At 43.2% G+C, this 21,453-nt stretch overlaps 1 protein-coding gene across 4 annotated transcripts in view; it reads left to right on the forward strand.

Annotated features, from left to right (window-relative positions):
* Positions 1-21,453, forward strand: part of CACNA2D3 (calcium voltage-gated channel auxiliary subunit alpha2delta 3) — a 1,137,695-nt gene that overhangs the window by 998,857 nt on the left and 117,385 nt on the right. For all 4 annotated transcript variants that reach the window (XM_068253668.1, XM_068253670.1, XM_068253669.1 and 1 more), the window contains 3 exons: positions 7,246-7,321; positions 9,998-10,050; positions 12,428-12,483. In XM_068253668.1, coding sequence (XP_068109769.1) covers positions 7,246-7,321; positions 9,998-10,050; positions 12,428-12,483 — 185 coding nt within the window. The remainder of the gene's footprint in view (positions 1-7,245; positions 7,322-9,997; positions 10,051-12,427; positions 12,484-21,453) is intronic.

Raw genomic sequence — 21,453 nt, forward strand, 5'->3', positions numbered from 1 at the left:
AGTCAGTCCCCACACACAGCATCTCTGCCTGCACACCGTGTGACTGGCTGCCTGCCCCAAGACTAAGTTGCTCCCCACACATCATCTCTGCCTGCAGGCCGCTTGACTGCCTTCTCCGCCACCACCAACAGGGTCCAGGACTCCAGGCGGATTCCTGAATTTTTAAGGCTGCTGCTAGCAGCGGCCTCTATATTAATTTTTCTGGTGCGTGTACATGCCTGCCTAATTTTTCTGCCTGCAGTGCAGCTGCAACAACAAAACAAAAGGCATGCACATGTGCCCATTCCCCTTTGTGATCATTACCTTGCCGCGGTGAAGGGGCTTGCATATCACAATGAAGCAATGACCGTTGGCTATATGAGTGTCTCGGGGGGTGGCACACCAAAGATAATAAGGTCGTTGCTTCATTGTGGACAGAACAAATTTGATCAGCTGAACAGTCACTGTTCTATCATTGAGCTACCACAGCCCGGCGACCATATGGGCTTGAAAACCGCCACGGCCTGCACTCTGGCCATGGTGCGCACCACTCCAGCATGGCTGTCACTACGCAAACAGCTGTTTGCAGTGCGTTACACAGTGAGTTTGGTGTGTCAGTGTGAATCAGTACTCTAATTACGCCCTGATTGATGTATATGTAACGGCCAGAACCCGAAGTTTGGCCACTTCTAGTTCTGGCCGGCCACTTCGGGTTCTGGCCGGTCAATTTGCGAAGTGGCCGCTGCGCTGCGGCCAATGTTAGAAATGGATTGTTTACTCTGATATTAATGTGTCTTCTGGCCGCAGCGCAGCGGCCAAACGTAGAACCACTTAGTTAATTTGTTGCAATTAAGCCGGCGGCAATGTAACAATTCAAGCCGCCGGCTTTTTATCTGCCTCTCTCTCTCTCTCTCCTCTTATGGCCAGCCGGCGGGGGACACGCGAGTCCCCCAGAGTCGTTCGTCGCAGCAGGGGCAGCAGAGCGGGGAGGCTGCAGACATTGCTTCTGCCAGCACCCGCTCTGCAAGAACGGCAGGCTTCCCTGCCGCGACGAACGACTCCGGGGGGACACTCGTGTCCCCGCCCGGCTGCCCATAGGAGAGCGAGAGAGGCGGGGGGAAGGAGGAGAGAGAGGCGGGGGGGGGGGGAGAAGGAGAGAGAGGCAGATAAAAAGCCGGCGGCTTGAATGGTTACATTGCAGCCGGCTTAATTGCAACAAATTAATACGTTTGGCCGCTGCGCTGCGGCCAGAAGATACATTAATATCAGAGTAAACAATCCATTTCTAACATTGGCCGCAGCGCAGCGGCCACTTCGCAAATTGGCCGGCCAGAACCCGAAGTGGCCGGCCAGAACTAGAAGTGGCCAAACTTCGGGTTCTGGCCGTAACATATACACATGCAAGATGTTTTAATGCACTTTAGGCCTGCAATTTAGCATTCAATGTGATTTCTGCCCTTAAAACGCTGCTTTTGGCGTGTATTCCACTCTTCCATGCCCCCCTCCAGGTGTTAGACCCCTTAAAACATCTTTTCCATCACTTTTGTGGCCAGCATTTTTCTAGTTTTCAAAGTTCACCTCCCTATTGAAGTGTATTGCGGTTTGCGCAAACCGAACTTTCACGGTAGGTTCGCGAACCAGGTACGCGAACCTAAAATCTGAGGTTTGGGCCATCTCTACAGAGGGCTTTAATAAAGAACAAGGGTGTGGTTAGTGGCTGGAAGAAGTGTATTTTCAATGTAAAATGTTACTTTTAACTCCAGTGACAACACAGACAATAATGAATATCTAATGAAGATCCTAACTCTTCCCAATAGAACTCAAATGGAAGAATATTGTTGTCTAATGAAAAAAATCTTACATTTCTTCTGCTACTTACATCACAGAAAATAAAGACAAATGAATTCTTCCAAAACTTAAAATAGAATTTCAACCACACAGACAAATGTAATTTAATAATTTTTTCATTATAAATTATCCTTTACATAAACAATTATAATGCTTTTAGTGATTTTTGTTTTGATTTACTGTATTTGTTTTATATTTTTTTTGAAATGCTGAACTTAACCACTTAAAGGGAAGGTTCAGGGTGGCTGTTAAAAAAATAAAAATGCCCATCCACGTAGTTCTGCGCCTGCGCAGTACAGCCCGGAGGACGTCCGATGACGTCAGCGCGCCCCCGTGAGGCGCATTTTGAAACGCAGAAGAGCCCGACCTGGCAGCCGGCCTGGCCAGGTCGGGTCGGCCACCGGAGGGGACCGGGAGCCTGCGGAGCGGCGCCGAGGGCACGTCCTGGCTGCCACGGGCTGGAGGAAGCCCCAGGTAAGTGGATGGGCATTTTTATTTTTTTAACAGCCACCCTGAACCTTCCCTTTAAGGACCACTGTCTTAAAGGAATACTTAAGTCAGCTAAAAAAAATGACTTTTACTCACCCAGGGCTCTCCTCAGCCCCCTGCAGCTGAACGGTGCCCTCGCAGTGTCCCTCCAATGCGCCTGGACTCACCGGCGGCCACTTCCAGTTTGGCTGTCACTGGCAGACAGGCTGGGAACGCGGCTGATTAACCGCGTCCCCCGCCGCAATAGCATTATAGAGGGCGCTATTGCGGGTGAGTAAAAGTCTTTTTTTTAGCTGACTTAAGTATTCCTTTTAACCACCCTAATGACCAGGCTATTTTTTACAATTAAGGCCACTGCAGCTTTACGGGTTGCTGCAGGTCCGCACAATTCAGCACACGAGTGATCCCCCCTCCCCCTTTTCTGCCCACCAACAGGGCTCTGATCCCCGCTGGGATGTTTATTTATTTTTATACAAATATTTATTTATTTTATTTTTAAATATATATTACTATTTTTTTTAATCTACATTCTATCTCCCCCCCCCCCCAGCCAATCACTATGATTGGCTGTCATAGGCATCAGCCTATGACAGCCGATCACCTCTGAGCCTGCCAGGGGGACAGCCATGTCACACGGCTGTCCCCAGTACAACGCTGCCTTAGATTGCAGTGCTGTAAGGAGTAAATAGATTGCGGTTTTGCCGTCTAACAGTCTTCTAGCGGTGATCGCTGCTGGTAGACTGATGGTGGAGTGGAGCTCTGTTTTTCAAGCGGAAATGCACGATCTCCTGCAAAACATGCCCCCCAGGACTGCACGCCAATGGAGCGGTCGTTAGGTTGTTAAAGGAAGCAGGAAAAAAGGGCGCCATCGGTTAATGGTCGTAAAAGGGCACTTAATACGGGGAAAAAAGCAGAAAAAAGGGGCCCAATAAATATCGTTAACGACATTAAAACATTAAAGTTTTTGAAGTATGTTATCGTTTTAGAAGCTTGCAATGTTATAGTTTTTGTCATATTATTTCGTTTGTATGTACAGATTTTATGTTATCAAAGATATTATTGTTTCTCTGTGTAAAAGGGTGTTTCTGCAGGGGGAATGGTTAGGCACCACCCAGGGGGTGGTTAGGGTTATGCAACATCGGGTTGTGGTTAGGGACCACCGGGGGGGTTAGGGCTACGATTTTTAACGTTAATATATTTTAGTTATCAACTCCCGTATGTTTTGAAACCGTATTTATCGTTAACCAATTTCATTAACAATGTTTATCATTATTGAGATTTCGTTATCCACCAGCGCCATTTCATTATACAGCCTGGACATTTTTCCTGGTACCCTTTTTTAATGCACGCGTCTCAAAGATGGGCACAGCACCTGCACCTACTCAATGCCCAAAAGCGCCATGCTGGGCCATTTACTTTAGCATAATGCACTAACTTAACAATATTTTTTTGTAAAGCACATTGACATTTTTTTTTTATAAATAACTACACCCAAGCTGGTCCATTCAGTTGAGTGCGCATGCAGTACCCGCGCATCTAAGGGCCTTACAGACCTGTTACCGCCCAATCTCGCGTGGCTGCTGGAGATGGCCCGAACGGTTCACCCACAAACGGTTCCAGGCGAAGTTTGGGTGGTTCGCGTTCACCGGCGAAGGTGAACTTTAGCGGAAGTTCGGTTCGCCCCCATAGTGCTCCATTAGGGTCAACTTTGACCCTCTACATCATAGTCAGCAGGCACATTGGCGCCAATCAGACTACACTCACTCCTGGAGCCCCCTCCCCCTTATAAAAGGCGAGGTTCTCCGGCCGTTTTACTCACTCGTCTGCCTACAGTAATTAGTGAAGGGACAGCTGCTGACAGACTCTACTAGGGAAAGCTTAGTTAGGCTCTTGTAGGCTTGTTAGCTTGCTCCTGGCTGATTGTTATTCCTTAAATACCACCCCACAACAGCTCCCTCCTCCCCTTCTCCCTACCTCCTCCTCTGGAGAGAAGGAGGATCTTGTCTTCCAGGGATTTGTAGGATGTCAAAAGCACGCTCACATACATTGGCCAGGAATCAAGCCCAGGTCAACTGCTTGGGGGGAAACTATGCTCACCACTATACCACCAACACTACAGGCTGAAGCCAGCCTAGCTGGCCTGGGAAGGATGAAAAGCTAGGTGGCCATGCAACCATTCCTGCTAACCTAAAGCTTACTTGTGTCTTACAACACATTGGCTTAAGACTTTACCAAATCCAATGCTCCATTATGGAGAAGCTTCTCTGCTTGCTGTTTTTTTTTGTTTGTTTTTTTAAGTGTGGTGTTACAGTTCACTCATCTCTTCAACTACAAGAAAGGCCCAGGAGTAGTCTTAGCTACCGTAATATCTATGTTATGGCTGCCTCTGACACAGGAGACCAGGGTTCGAATCTCGGCTCTATCTGTTCAGTAAGCCAGCACCTATTCAGTAGGAGACCTTAGGCAAGTCTTCCTAACACTGCTACTGCCTATAGAGTGTGCCCTAGTGGCTGCAGCTCTGGTGCTTTGAGTCCGCCAGGAGAAAAGCATGATATAAATGTTATTTGTCTTGTCTAATTTTTCTCTTGGATTGAGCAGAAATGGTACATGCTAGGCTAGCTTAAGTTAGTAGTGTTGGTGGTACAGTGGTTAAGGTACTTGCCCACCACAAAGCGAGACCTGGGGTTCAATTCCCAGCCAATGTGAGTTGGCTTTTATGCTACAAATCCTTAAAGGGAACCTAAACTAAGAAGGATATGGATTTTTCCTTTTAAAATAATACCAGTTGCCTGAATCGCCTGCTGATCCTGTGTCTCTAATACTTTTAGCCACAGCCCCTGAACAAACATGCATGTCAGGTGCTCTGACTAAAGTCAGACTTGATTAGCTGCATGCTTGTTTCAGGGTGTGATTCAGCCACTATTGCAGCCACAGAGATCAGCTGGACTGCCAGGCAACTGGTATTGTTTAACAGGAAACATCCATATCACTCAGTTAGGGTTCCCTTTAAGCAACCTAATGTTTCTCTTGGATTGAGCAGAAATGGTACATGCTAGGCTAGCTTCAGTTAGTCGTGTTGGTGGCACAGCAGTTAAGGTACTTGCCCACCACACAGTGAGACCTGGGTTAAATTCTTAGCCATGGTATGTAATCTGGCTTTTGAAATACTATAACTCCCTGGCAGATGAGACCCTCCTCCCTCTGGTAGGAGGGAGGAGGGAAGAGGGAATAGGTAGAAGGGTGGAGGGTAGGAGGGTGGAATATACAAGAGCCTAACTCTCCCTAGCAGATTGTGTGTAGCAGCTGTCCCTTACCTAATTAGTGTAGGCAGACGAGTGAGTAAAACGGCACAAGGACTTTGCCTTTTATAAGGGGGGGGTGGGGCTCTAGGCATGAGTGCAGTCTGATTGGCAACAATGTGCCTGCGGACTGTGATGTGGAGGGTCAAAGTTCTGCTCCATAGAGCATTATAGGGCGAATCAAACTTCCTCAAAAGTTCGCCTTTGCATGGCGAATGCGAACCACCAAAGTTCGCCTGGAACCGTTCGCTACATCTCTAGTATTAATACATCAGAGGGCAATACAAAAGCTTTTGATGAGCTTTTGTCCCCAGGCTTCTGCAAAGGACTAGGGGACATGATCTGCGCATGGAGAAAAAAGTTTTAGACATTTATTTAGGAAAGGGCTCTTTAAAGTAATATTACCACAGAAAATAATTATGGCACATTCTTTATCTGCATTTACGGGGGCTTAGATGCTTTCCTTGAATTAAACGACATCCATGGTTATAATTGCTAGGTAATTCCTGGTGGTGTTGATCCAAGGATTTTATCTGATTGATATCCGGAGTCGGGAAGGATTTATTTTCCCTTTTGGGGCTGATTGGACCATACCTTGTAAGGATTTTTTGTCTTCCTCTGGTTTAACAGGGATATGTGAGAGAGCAGGCTAATGTTGTACCTTATCTTCTGGTGGAACTTGATGGACGTATGTCTTTTTTCAACTAAGTAACTATGTAACTATGATAGATAGATGTAAACATTTTTTGTTAATAGTTGAAACTAAATTCCATTTGAACATTTTGATTTTTTAAATGTCAGCTTGGTATTCTCTATATAAAAAAGTGACTTTTAATACTCAAGACATAAAAATCATTATTAGTACATGTACTTAACCCATCTTCCAGCTGTTTCCTCTTTCTCCTTTTTTTTCTTTCCCATTTGTCTCTTTCTCTTCTTTTCCTTACTTTCACTTTACTTTCTTATTTATTTTTAACCTTTTCCAATGATAAAATACAACAATAAAGAGACTCTGAAGCGAGTCTAACTCCACTTTTTCAATGTTAAGCACTATAAACCCTGCTAAACTGCTGCATCCCCGCGGCAAAACGAGGGATTATACACCCCAAATCCCCTCTGCAAAATCCACAACTTTCTTGGTCGTGAATTTTGCTGCCCATGGAGGCAGCTTTCAGCTGCAGCTCTGCCTCCATGCACGTCAATCTGCCCGTGGATCTCCGCCTCTCCCTGCCCCTCTCGGTGAAGGAAGATTAAGAGGGGTGGGGAGAGGCAGCGATCAGCGGGGATTGACGCGCCAAGAGGCAGAGCTACAGCCATAAGCTCTGCCTCTATGAGGAAGCGCTCCCCGGTCTCAGCAGAGGGGAGTTGGGGGGTATACACCCCTAGTTTTGCCGCGGGGATGCGACGGTTTAGCAGGGCTTACAGTAGTTTACATTAATAAAAGTTAAAAAGGTGGATTGAGACTAGCTTCAGAGTCTCTTTAATAAAACAAGCAAACCCTGTTGCAAATGAAAAATAAAAAATGATGCATTATAAATTGACAATTATTCATTGTGGTAACTACTGAACTGACATGCTCTATTAGGTCATCTAGGGATTAACATGTAAATTGATTTACTTCTTTATTTAGAATAACACTGTATGACTATCAAGCCATGTGCAGAACAAATAAGGAGAGTAGTGACTGCGCACACAGTTTACTGGATGTAAGTATTTCTGACAACTGCTGAGACTATATATTTAGTAACTGTTGCTGCACCCATATCAACCAATCAGAATGCACTTTGCAATGATTTGTTTATGGTAAACTGGAATATAATTGTCTGTTGTAGATTGTTGCCTTGTGCCTGTCATTCTTAGCTACACCTTATTGAACAAACCTATATGTATAAAGGCACCTATAGACATTCTGTGATCATCCATACTGTTGAACTTTCAGCCATTCTCAGCCATAAACCTTTTAAAGCAGGATGATTTTTTTCAGCTGAGTACTGGGTAAGTGTATCCTTATGTCACTTGAAACTCCATTCATGTTAGCAGCAGCAGCATTGTACCTGACTTCAGTCAACATTTTAATGGTGACAATAAGCTCTTCTTCAGCAGACACTGCAGTTGATACATATTTTATTCTGCCATGTATGGACTACTCTGATGTTGGTAAATCTGCCCCAAGTTCTTGCCAGGATGACTGCCATCTGCTGACTATCATGTTCTTAGTCATTTTTGCACATTTTATGTACTCCGGGCAACAGTTAAATGACAAATGTCCTACCAGAATATTTGGCTACTGGAATAATTGGCTTTTGAACACTTTATTCCAGGTAGCATGTGTACTTTGCTGTACATGGTGTATTCAGTAGGAGAAATGGAATTTGCAGCAATCTTTAAAAACATATTATAAGCATGTGAAAATAGTATTAAATTGAACCCGTGGTGAAAAATAAACTGAGCTAAATAATTGTATTTATCCTCCTACTCCTATCCTATGGTTTTATTTTTTATTTAAACATTTACAAGGTAGAATGTTGTCTCTGCTCTGTGGCAGCCTATTAAGTGTCCCTAAATGAAAATACATGAACTATTGACCTTTTACTATCTCCCTCCCTGTTAACTATATTCCCAAAAAGCTGTCACTTCCATGCTTAAAATTAAATCTTTCAGACCGCAAATGTGATGCAGAGTGTGCAGGGAAGCACTTACCGCATCCTGCCACATAAGCAAAATACCATTTTTTTTTTAAATATATAAGACGCACCTAGGTATAAAGGTAAAGAAAAAAAAATCAGGGAAAAAAATACTAAACCTGGTGCGTCTATGGTGTTTGGGCTCCTCTATCCAAGCTACACTCCCCAGCTACACTACCCTAATCCCTGCTGCCTCCAACAGTTACACTGCACTACACTACACTAAACTAAAGGTGGCCGCAAATGAAACAATTTCTAGTGAAATTTAATTTGAGCGATCAGATAATTCTGACTGGAAGTGAAATATTGTAATTCACTGTTCACTACACCATCAACAAACCAATCTTTGCTTTCTATCTATCACAACTGGCAAGAAAATTTTGGTTCGACGAAGATCCAATCAGACGACTGTTTTTATAATCATTCGTAATCGATTGTGCCCATCAATAGAGTTTATTTTCAACCAATCCGCTCACCTCTGGTCAGAATTCTTTGATCGCTCAAATGATTTTTCACCAGAAATGTGACCGTTAATGGCCACCTTAACCCCTGCTGCCCCAACCATTTACACTGGTCTTCCCATACAATGGCTTTCCATTTACAAAGTATATTGGTAACTTCTCACAGAATCAAATTAACAACTGAAAGCATGTTCCAGCTACCTTGCTCTGGCAAGCAGTACACTCTATCTTATGGAAACAGAAAGGATTGGAGGAAAAGGTGATTTCCCACAGTAGGTCACAACAGCAGTGACTGGATTAAATAATTCAGCATGTTATTTGTTGCTTGATTCACTTATGAACAAAAAGGTTGTGAAATAATCAGTTCCTGAGAGGGGCTTCTGGAGGCATACCTATAAAAATGGCACACAATAAAAAAAAGCGCTGGAGACTGCCGAAAGTAGACCATCTGTATAATTGCAAATATTCTACTACTTAATTCCTGTAATTAAATATCAGTAATCTTTACCGATATTTTGCTATGACCTAATCTAACCCTACTCTCACACAGGATACCCCCTCTACCTACGCCTAACTCAAAGACCCCCTCCCTGGTGCTGCCTAACTTTAACCAACCCGCCCATGCCAAACCTTAAAGGATACCTTAGTGCAAATCTAAATTTAAAAAACAGGGGGAGAAGGCATGCGTAATGTGCTCTGCGTAATTTTTACAGGATCTGTACAGGTGATTTACTGTAATGGTGTTCTGCCTTCTAACAGTATTTCAAACAGCTCAGTGGAAAGTCTTTTTAAAGCAGGTTATATTAATCTGTACAAAAAAAAATAAAAAAATTGTTCAGTGAAAAATGTTTAGAGAAAAATATGTAAACAAAGCCGATCTTCAGTGAAAAGTCTGCATTAAAATCATTCAAAGCAGTTTAAAAGATATAGGCTGCTTCGACTAAACTGAAACTCAGGCAAGCTGATCGCATGTATTTCCCTGCTGGCCGATAAATTCACCCCAACACTAAAGGAAGAATCGGGAGGCTTGGGAGGTAGACAGAGTAAGGCCATGCTGATTTTCTACAGGATAAATAAAGATTAGCATTTTCTTTTAACAGTTTATTGTTCTAGAACTGCTGTAAATAAATTGTAGTATGCAGTCGTCATTAGAGATTTTTAGTGCTTTCTCACTTTTATTGACTAGATTTGTGAGAGTTCCCTTGAATGAAACTAATTTAGTTGTTTTTCTTCCCAGCCATATCATGCCTTCTTTGCAGCGGTGAAATGGATAATGACGGAGCTAATCCTGTAAGTGTAAATATACCACTAGAAATGATTTGATTTCCTTCCTGTATGCGGGATTGCTGTTAAGCTGATCACGTAGTAATAAATTCACCCGGAACTTTGCTGTCACTCTTCTGAATTAAGTAGATGACTGGATGTGGCGTCCTGCAGTGGACAGTCAAAAGGAAATGCAGCTATTGTGGTTTCTCTTGCGTGGTGGGTAATGGAGGTCTGCTGCCTGTGTGGGCCCCCTTCAATAGATCAAACCATCCCGATGAGTCATTGTGTGATTTCATGTTCTGTGAAATAGTTCCTTAGATGCTCATGTCAAGCCTCGGACAAGCTGACAGGTGTTAGTGAGATGTTGGGTTTTTGCTGTCGTAACATGTATCACTTAACTGTTTCCAATTACACACTCACTATAATGTGAAACATGAGCCCATGCCCAGTACACTTAGCTTTATAGATAAAGAGCATGATTTCCAATTTTGTCTGGCAATCAATCTCCAATATAATAAACTGCACCAAAGAGAATCGGTCATGAATAGGCATTGTAATATTCTTCACTGTGAAACTGCTCTGACATATGCCTGTGGAGCAGTTTGCTCTGCTGTTTAATCACAATGATCAGTGCAAGGCTGGTAGGACCATTGCCACATGGGGCAGTTGCATTATATGGCTGTGATGTGAAAACCATTACCTGACTGACAGAAAACCCCACCTCCTGTCTATGTGGAAGCTTCTATGGGTAGACATAACAATACAATTGTTTGCTATTCACAGTGTAGATTGTAGGGTACTAGGCCACATTGTGGAGCAGGTAATTTGGATGTGATTCACATACCAAAAATTGGGTGTTGCGAAAGACATTAGTGCATTTTTTAATATATATTTTAGCAGCTAAAGTGAGTAATTGTAGCGCTGGAGGTGCCACTATCGGTGGTAAGTGGTGGACATGCCAGAGATGTACTGTTATTTAGCCGAACTCCAGGTAGCAGTGATTGCATTGGTGGAGGTTGTTAGGGGAAGAAGTACCAGAGATTGACTACTGTGAAGCAAAACTCCAGGTGACACCAGGTAGCGGAGGTGACTGCGGTGATAGCGCCAATGTAGTTTGGCTACCTTGTAGCCGAACTCTGGGAAGCGGCAGAGAGTACAGTTATTGGTGCTGGATAGCGGGAGTGTTAGTGTTAGGCATTGGTAGAGAGTAGATTAGTGCTAGTAGTTAGATTAGTGTTAAGGTCCGTTTCCAATACACGCGGTGCGATGCGGCTACATAGACGGCTATACATAGAAAATAGAAACTACAAATTGTAGCCGTTATTATCGCCAGCTTAATACTGTGTGCGCCAAGATTTCTGTACCGCCGTTAAAATCAAAAGGGGAGATAGCCACACCTTTTAAAGGGATACTGTAGGGGGGTCAGGGGAAAATGAGTTTAACTTACCCGGGGCTTCTAACGGTCCCCTGCAGACATCCTGTGCCCGCGCAGCCACTCCCCAATGCTCCGGCCCCACCTCCGGTTCACTTCTGGAATTTCAGACTTTAAAGTCTGAAAACCACTGCGCCTGCGTTGCCGTGTCCTCGATCCAGCTGATGTCATCAAGAGCACACAGCGCAGGCCCAGTATGGTCTGTGTCTGTGCAGTACACTCCTGGTGACATCAGTGGGAGCGAGGACACGGGCGTGCAGGCGCAGTGGTTTTCTGACTTTAAAGTCAGAAATTCCAGAAGTGAACTGGAGGCGGGGCCGGAGCATCAGTGAGTGGCTGCGCCAACACAGGATGTCTGCGGGGCACCATTAGAAGCCCCGGGTAAGTTCAGCTCATTTTCCCCCGACCCCCCTACAGTATCCCTTTAACTTGAGGTGTTTTCAAATGATCCTCTTTAGGGGCCCCAATGTTATACTTGCACTGAGGCCCATAGCTCCTTAGTTACATCAAGGATGGAGCAGCAGTATTAGCTTATTATTGCTGCTTCCATTCAGATTTTCTATTGGAATTGTTTAATTCTGTTGGGTTAATGTCACACCTTTTGCAACTGGCTGTATGTTATTGCAGTCATCTATTTTTCATTTAATTCGGTTATTTCTAGTTTCTAATTAAATCTAAAGAGCTAATATTTTTGCAAACACAATTGTTTATGTTTGTTTATGTGAATGGTTTTGAAACTTTCTATACATATGGAAAACAAACAAAACGTGTTGACCAGAGATGCATATCCCAGATTGGGTTCAGGACCACCAGTGGCCTCTGTCGCACAGATTACAAATTATGACTTTACAGAAGACGTCCAGTAAATGGCACAAAAGTGGGCAGCCTCTTTTGCTATCTATGTGCAGACAAATTTCACATATAAGACGATGTAATCCATAAACAACATGTGTCTTTGTCACTCTGCAGGTTTCTTGTAGAATTTAATCTATGCAGTTGGTGGAACTCAGGCCATTCTGTTAAAGGTAAGGAACTCATTAATTTATTACTGATTGACTTTCTTTAAAAAAGAACTATAGGTTCACAGGTTAAATATGCTACCATTGGCTCAATATAATACGGTCTTTTGGATTGGAGAACATAAGGGATCTAGCAAACCAGGCTTGGATATATATAACAGACTTTCCGTTGTTAAGTGGCAGAAGCACATAGTCTTTGTCTAAGTTACATACAGTGGGTTGCAAAAGTATTCGCCCCCCTTGAAGTTTTCCACATTTTGTCATATTCATGCCACAAACATGAATCAATTTTTATTGGAATTCCACATGAAAGACTAATACAAAGTGGTGTACACGTGAGAAGTGGAACGAAAATCATACATGATTCCAAACATTTTTTACAAATAAATAACTGCAAAGTGGTGTGTGCATAATTATTCGGCCCCCTTTGGTCTGAGTACAGTCAGTTGCCTATAGACATTGCCTGATGAGTGCTAATGACTAAACAGAGTGCACCTGTGTGTAATCTAATGTCAGTACAAATACAGCTGCTCTGTGAGGGCCTCAGAGGTTGTCTAAGAGAATATTGGGAGCAACAACACCATGAAGTCCAAAGAACACACAAGACAGGTCAGGGATCAAGTTATTGAGAAATATAAAGCAGGCTTAGGCTACAAAAAGATTTCCAAAGGCTTGAACATCCCACGGAGCACTGTTCAAGCGATCATTCAGAAATGGAAGGAGTATGGTACAACTGTAAACCTACCAAGACAAGGCCATCCACCTAAACTCACAGGCCGAACAAGGAGAGCGCTGATCAGAAATGCAGTCAAGAGGCCCATGGTGACTCTGGACAAGCTGCAGAGATCTACAGCTCAGGTGGGAGACTCTGTCCATAGGACAACTATTAGTCATGCACTGTACAAAGTTGGCCTTTATGGAAGAGTGGCAAGAAAAAAGGCTTTGTTAACAGAAAGCATAAGAAGTCCCGTTTGCAGTTTGCCACAAGCCATTTGAGGGACACAGCAAACATGTGGAAGAAGGTGCTCTGGTCAGAAGAGACCAAAATGGAACTTTTTGGCCAAAATGCAAAATGCTATGTGTGGCGGAAAACTAACACTGCACATCACTCTGAACACACCATCCCCACTGTCAAATATGGTGGTGGCAGCATCATGCTCGGGGGGTGCATCTCTTCAGCAGGGACAGGGAAGCTGGTCAGAATTGATGGGAAGATGGATGGAGCCAAATACATGGCAAACTTGGAAGAAAACCTCTTGGAGACTGCAAAAGACTTGAGACTGGGGCGGAGGTTCACCTTCCAGCAGGACAATGACCCTAAATATAAAGCCAGGGCAGCAATGGAATGGTTTAAAACAAAACATATCTATGTTTTAGAATGGCCCAGTCAAAGTCCAGATCTAAATCCAATCGAGAATTTGTGGCAAGATCTGAAAACTGCTGTTCACAAACGCTGTCCATCTAATCTGACTGAGCTGGAGTTGTTTTGCAAAGAAGAATGGGCAAGGATTTCAGTCTCTAGATGTGCAAAGCTGGTAGAGACGTACCCTAAAAGACTGGCAGCTGTAATTGCAGCAAAAGGTGGTTCTACAAAGTATTGACTCAGGGGGCCGAATAATTACGCACACCCCACTTTTCAGTTATTTATTTGTAAAAAATGTTTGAAATAATGTATGATTTTTATTCCACTTCTCACGTGTACACCACTTTGTATTGGTCTTTCACGTGGAATTCCAATAAAATTAATGCATGTTTGTGGCAGTAATATGACAAAATGTGGAAAACTTCAAGGGGGCTGAATATTTTTGCAACCCACTGTAGAAGCAATAGCAAGAGGTCATTTTGTTAGGGGATATACAAATATAGAGTAACATTCACACACCCACAGCAAGCCCTGAAGTCCTGGATTCGTTCTATTAAAGTCAGAAGAAATAAAGATCAGGATAAGCAGTGATTAGAACAAAGTCAGACTTATTTGCAGTGGTTCGCTTCCTTTAAAACTGCCACCTGTTAACTTGGGTGTGAGATATTGATGATAGAATATCTCAGAAAATAGTAACACAGGGCAATAAGAGCTGCAGTGCTACAGCTTATTCATAGAAATGGACATTGTATTTTTTTTTAACCTATTCACACCCCAGCAAGATATTGAGTTCTCGTGGTAACGTGAAGTTGAGCGTTGTGGCTAAGGCATTTCTGGAATTAACAGGCACTTTATTCTCATGGCTGTTGACATCTATGATTGGCTAAAAAGGGAATTGACTGATGGCATGAAACATTTCTGCAGATATATTGTTACTTTGCAACTGTACACAACATAAGTGCTTTTTACGGATGGTCTGAAATGCCGATTTCTGCCAATGCGGATTACCGATTCATGGATTCCAGTTTCCGAGGAGTCTTTCATTTGGGTGATTTTTTTGCATTCTCTGATTGGCCAAATACTTCTGAGTTGACTCTGCATTCTCTGTTTGGTCCAAGGCTTCATAGTTCTGTGATTAGGCTAAAATTACCAAGCTGTACCAAATTTTTGCAGAAATCCGATTTCAGAGGAGGCCTTTTTTTTTTGGTCATTTTTTGCATTGTCACCAAATACTTCCAAGTTGACTCTGCATTCTCTGTTTGGTCCAATGCTTCCGAGTTCTGTGATTGGGCTAAAGTTACTGAGTTGCAGTAATGCGGTATTGCTGCAAAACTCGTTTTCTGAGTTGTGATCAGATATGCGGAAATGTTATTTCCGCTGAATCCGAATGAGTATCCCTAGTGCTATTCAACCCAGTGGATATCAATATTATGACAACAAAGTGCATTTAGGATTATAGTTTTGAAATGTACAGCAATCTATGTCCCTATACCGGATATAATTTTCCTGGATTAATTTTGGATTTTTCCTGGATTTCCATGGTTATGATCTATTGAACTTTTACCTAAAAACTGGTGAGCTAGAGGTTCATTTATTGCATCTACCTAAGCGACAGGATTGTCTTTCAGTATTTACAATACAATAATACAATAACATTTCTATAGCACTTTTCTCCCATAGGACTCAAAGTGCTTAGGCTCTCTCAGATTCAGTAATTGGTAGTAGGATGAAGTATTCACACAACAAAAGTTATATTTCTGCAAATGCCAAACTGAATTTGCGAACTTAAGGACAGGCATTCAATATGCTGTGGAGTGGACAACGTATCCTAAATATTATGATGAGCAGCAAAATGTGGTGTATTAGGTGTTCTCCTGATTCAAAACCCTATAGATCATCTTGGTCAGTCCAGTTGCCCTCTGTGAGTGGTACAATCATTATCTAAGCCCAATCTGGAACATTATTACTGCAAGTATCTGAATTGCCTCACAAAGTCCAATTAGACTAATGATTAATATAGGTTGATTTGGGTTTGTCACCCTTTAGCACTATCAACAAAATTAAAAGGTTAATACATGTCGATATGATGGTGCTTTAAGACGTAATAGGGTTGAATCAGTGAGATCGGTCTGTAATACTCCACGGCAGCAGTTGTATTGTAATTGTACAATTTTGTACATATTGGTGGCCTTCTGAAACAGTAGGCCTTATTTTTTAAATCTATTATGGATCTGTAATGCTCTATAATAAATTGCAGTTTTTTGAGGCATCTACTGGTTTGGTGCTTCTTTTTGTGTAGGTACTATGATATGTTTACCAGTGTGTGCACCTACAAGCAGACCATACTAATTTACATAGGCAATCCATAGTTTATCAGTGCTACACTACACAGTAGTATCCTTGCTCTTTGTACTTGTAGCAGATCAAGCCCTATAACTAAATCACACATGATCAATGAGATGGTAATTTTTCAGAGTTGATGCAAATTTAATTCCAATTTGTATGTAGGTTGAATTTAGATGAATCAAACCGCATTTGATTGGTCCAAATTGTACAACCAAATTTGTGATTTGAATTGAATCTCTGTCCTGTCACCTTTTAGAGAAAATGTGTGTATTAAAGAAATATAACCCCAATGCTTTAGGCACAGATTTTAAATAGCTGACCTCTCATGATGTGATGTATCTGAATAAGAGTGCCTTGTTGGAAGGTGTAGGTGGAGATGTGATGACATCATTGTGGTCTGCTTAGATGGCCTTCAAGGAACTAACTGAGACTTGACTTGATGTGCATTAGAACACTTGAAGAAACTTCAGTCTTGAAGATGAGAACAATTGCTTTTAGCACTTAATTCTATACTCTGTTTTACAACACTGAAACATTTCTGGGTACAAGATTTATATATTATGTAGAATTACAATCATAACCTTGCCGCAGTTTTGAATAACTAAGCGTCACTTAAAATGATTGCAAGCAGTGTTCCTGTCATCCACCAGTTTTATAACATTTTTAAGCACTTGCAGTCTGGTCTCAGACTCCGCTCTTGTCAGTTTGAGCACATGGGCATAGCTCCTGAGACAAATGGAAAGGCATCATAGAATGTTCTTTTTTTACAGCATTATTCAAGTAATGGAAGTGGATTGTGCTCTTATGCTTGTACAGTATAAAGCATTTGGATAAGAATTTAAGGTATGCAGAACCAATGCTCACCCCTAACTCAATAATTCTGTACAATTAGGAGAAAAGAACACGTGCAATTAATAACTCTGCAAATAAAAATATCAGAAGAAAAATGGCAGACCACCCAACAGAAATTTGTGTGGTCCAGTGTGGAACTGGACTGTCTGGCTGGAGCCCCTGAGGCCAGTTGTTCTGCAGTAAAGTTTATTTTGTCATACCTTCTCCATCAGAGTGGCCATGATTTCCATAATAAAAGGAAAATACTTTGTCTGGATCCATTGATGGAGTAAGAATGCTTGTTTGCCCTTGTAACTGGAAATCAACCCTTACTAATTCTCTTTCCTTCATCTCAGGGTTTTAACCTAGGTAGAAAGCCAATGATTCTAAAACATGCAATACTCCAGGAATAAATACAGAACAGATGCGCTGGAAAAACTCAGCACAAAAATGAGTTAGGTTGTTTTAATAGCGAAAAAATTAAATGATTTCATCGGCTGCATTCACATTCCTGAAAGTAAATTGCTAAATTCACAGAGTAATCTTGCATACTGCTAGTACATTTTTGGCATGAAAAAAATGGTGCTGGAATTTCAATTTTGGTACCAAATCAATTTCACATTAAAAAAAAAAAAACAAAAACAAAAACAAAAAAAACATATTGGCTTTTCTATTGGTAAACTGGCATTTAAGAAGGCTTTACATGGTATGTGTAAAAAAAAATAACAGGACTGAATGCCTGAACGATCTAAGCGATCTCGGATAGGCCAGGATGTGTTTTAAGATTGTAACTACCTTCCTTTGTTAGACACCTCTGCCCTTTCTTTTATAAAGCCTACTTGCTCTGCGTGAATTAAATTAGGCATGTAGCGGGCTAGTTGGTTCGCAATCATTTTAGTTATGGGTAGCAATATCTATTACCAGGTACCTGCTTTTACCCTGTGAAACTTGCAATTCTAAATTTCTAAACTTTGAAGGGTTTGCAATAGGGATGATCGGAAAGAGCAAATTCTGCTCCGCCGGAATTCCGCCAGCGCTAAATTCCGTTACCATTACATTTCCATGGAATTCCGCATTCCGCCGGTAAAATTAAAGTAATCGCAAATGAAACCTCGTTTTTGCTAAATGGTAGCCCATGGGACCTAGAGGCTGTTCCACCGGGTTTTTCATGGGGGGGGGGGGGGAGGGATTTTTTTTGTTTGATTTTACTTATTTATTGTATTTTTTTCAGCAGGAGGTGTCGCTTACGCCATGGGAACTAGCGGTGGTCCCATGGTGGTCGTTTTGGCACCGCAGGAGGTGTCGCTTACACCATGGGTCCTTGCAGTGGTCCCATGGCGGTCATTTTGCTGCCGCAAGAGGTGTCACGTAAGCTTTGGGACCTGGTGGTGGTTTCATGGCGGTGGTTTCGGCACCCCAGGAGGTGTCGCGTGGGCTATGGGACCTTCACAAAATGGTTGGGATAGATGAGATAGGTAGGGAGCTGGTTGGTAACATAGGATTGATTGGTTTTTGTTAAGACTGTAATTGGTGCTGAAATAATTCAGATTTTCATGCAGAAATCCGTTTGGGTGGTTTTTGTAAGCCTCTGATTGGTGCAGAAATTCCTATTTTCATAAAGAAATCATGTTGTTTTCACGTTAAGCTTCTTCTAGGGGCTTCCTTGTGATTGGCTTACAAAAATCCACATGCTGCCGGAATTACGCATCGTTCCGCGTAATTTCCGCTATAGCAATTCCGTTCCAATGTGACGGAAAAGAACCACCAAATTCTGGCCTGAATTGCGGAAAACTGAATTCCACGGAATGCGGTGAGCATCCCTAGTCTGCAAACATAGAACATGGGAGAATGTCACTTTTCCCCTTACTGATTTTAAAATCAGAGAGTACTCTTATTTATCTAATGATTCGGAGTGCTTTAGGCAATCCTTCTCTGGGTTTTGCTAGGAAATGCATTTTATCATCAGGAAATAGTGTCTGTACCACCTTCCGCCCAATCTGTATCCCCTCTAACTCCACATGTAACTCCCCTGTCAGAGTTTCTGAAGCAATATTAAGAAGAAGGGGTGAAGGGGGTCACCCCTATTGCACTCTCCCCCCACCTCTGAAACACAAACAGGCAAACAGATAGCTTGGAGTGTATATCTTAAGGGGCCCATACACCTAACGATTTTCCCGCCGATATACGGCCTATTCGATCACAGTGATCGAATCGCTGGTGAAATCGCTGCGCACACTGATGACAGAACGATCGATTCGAAATCGATCGTTCCCGTCAATTCCCGATGATCCGTCCGTGCAGAAGATTTTTCTCAATCACCGGCGGGTCGGGAATGCGACGATAGCGGCGTTCCAATGCCCGACGACTGACGCAATACAGCAGGTATAGATTACCTGTTCCGGCCGGCGCGAGTCCCCGCTGTCACTGCTGTCTCCTCCGCTCTGGTCTGGTCTCCGGCATGCTTCACTTCTTCCTGCCCGGCAGGAAGTTTAAAGAGTAGAGGCCGCTCTACTGTTTAAACTTCCTGCCGGGCAGGAAGAAGTGAAGCATGCCCTGCCGGAGACCAGACCAGAGCGGAGAAGAAGACAGCAGAGACCTGGGGAGTTGCGCCGGTGGAGCAGAGAATGTATGCGGGGGGGGGGGGGGGGGGGGGGGAGCGGCGGCAGCACCACCACCACCACAGATTGTGAACGGTTTCAGGCTGAAATCAGTTCACAATCTGTTTGCAGTAAAGGTGGCCATACGATCCCTCTCTGATCAGATCTATCTGTTGGTCGAATCTGGTGGCAAATCGACCAGTGTATGGCCACCTTTTGCCCGAGGTTTGTTATAAATTAGCCTAAACATATTAAGCAAAGCCACTTGAAAGCCCAGTTTGTTCCGGACCCTCTTTGTCCAAGCTCAGCTCTTCTCGGTGTCAAATGTAATTAATGAACTAGATCTAAGCGATCTAGAATTGGCCCGGACATTTTTTAAGATTGCAAGTACCTTTATATGTTAGACACCACTAACATATCTTTTATAAAGCCTACTTGCTTTATGTGAATTAATTTAGGCATATAGCGGGCTAGTAGGTCCTCCATAATTTTAGTTAGCCGCTTCATGTCCTGATTTATAAGAGACATGAGGGAAATGAACCTGGACATTGAGGGACCTTTCCTTGTTTTAGAAGTAATTTAATATTGGCACAGACACAGAACATGTGAAGAGCCAGAGCTGCAACCACTAGAAAACACTCTATAGCAGTGTTAGGGAGTCTTCCCTAAGTTCTCTTACTAAATAGGTGCTGGCTTACTGAGCAGGAAAAGGCAAGATTTGAACCCTATTCCCCTGTGTCAGAGGCAGAGCCCTTAACCAGTATGTTAAGTAGCTATTACCCTTTAAAAGTTTTATTACAGACCTGTGAAAATGTGGGGGCCACCTCTTCACTAAGAATTTCATAAAATGGTTTGCTAATGCTGTTATAGTACACCTGATTTCTGAGATAATAATTGCACTGTTCAAGTAATTTAACCTCCCTGGTGGTATATTTACTTCCAGATTTTAATGTCTAAAAGCGGTAACGTTTTTTCACAAGGTTTTAGACCCTAAAAATTATACCCCTAGATAGATCTGTGGTAGCCCTGCACATTACACACCCCCTATGGATCCAGCTCAGGGTTACCGCTCTGAGCTGCGGATTTCCGTCCCGAGCCTGACTCTGGGTTACTACTAGGGAGTTTAAGTAATTTATCTCCTCTTGCAATAACAATTATAGTTTAAAGGGAAGGTTCAGGGAAGGTGGGGAAAAAATAAAAATCAATTTCCACTTACCTGGGGCTTCCTCCAGCCCGTGGCAGGCAGGAGGTGCCCTCGCCGCCGCTCCGCAGGCTCCCGGTGGTCTCCGGTGGCCGACCCGACCTGGCCAGGCCGGCTGCCAGGTCGGGCTCTTCTGCGCTCCAAGTCCTTGTACTTCTGCGTCCCACGCTGGCGCTCTGACGTCATCGGACGTCCGCCGGGCTGTACTGCGCATGCGCAGTAGTTCTGCGCATGCGCAGTACAGCCCGGCGGATGTCCGATAAAGTCAGAGCGCCGGCGTGGGACGCAGAAGTACAAGGACTTGGAGTGCAGAAGAGCCCGACCTGGCAGCCGGCCTGGCCAGGTCGGGTCGGCCACCGGAGACCACCGGGAGCCTGCGGAGCGGCGGCGAGGGCACCTCCTGCCTGCCACAGGCTGGAGGAAGCCCCAGGTAAGTGGAAATTGATTTTTATTTTTTCCCCACCCTCCCTGAACCTTCCCTTTAATGCCCTGTTGGGTGGTGTCTATCTCTTTAGGGCAGGTAGTGTCTTGTGCTCTGTACAATATCTGATAATATTTGCTAAATATTGGCAGAATTCCACAAAAAAAAACGCATTACCACAATTACAGAATTTGAAAGCATTGGACCAATTAAAGAA

This window comes from Hyperolius riggenbachi, chromosome 9 (genome assembly GCF_040937935.1).
Source record: "Hyperolius riggenbachi isolate aHypRig1 chromosome 9, aHypRig1.pri, whole genome shotgun sequence".
NCBI classification, from domain to species: Eukaryota; Metazoa; Chordata; class Amphibia; order Anura; family Hyperoliidae; genus Hyperolius; species Hyperolius riggenbachi.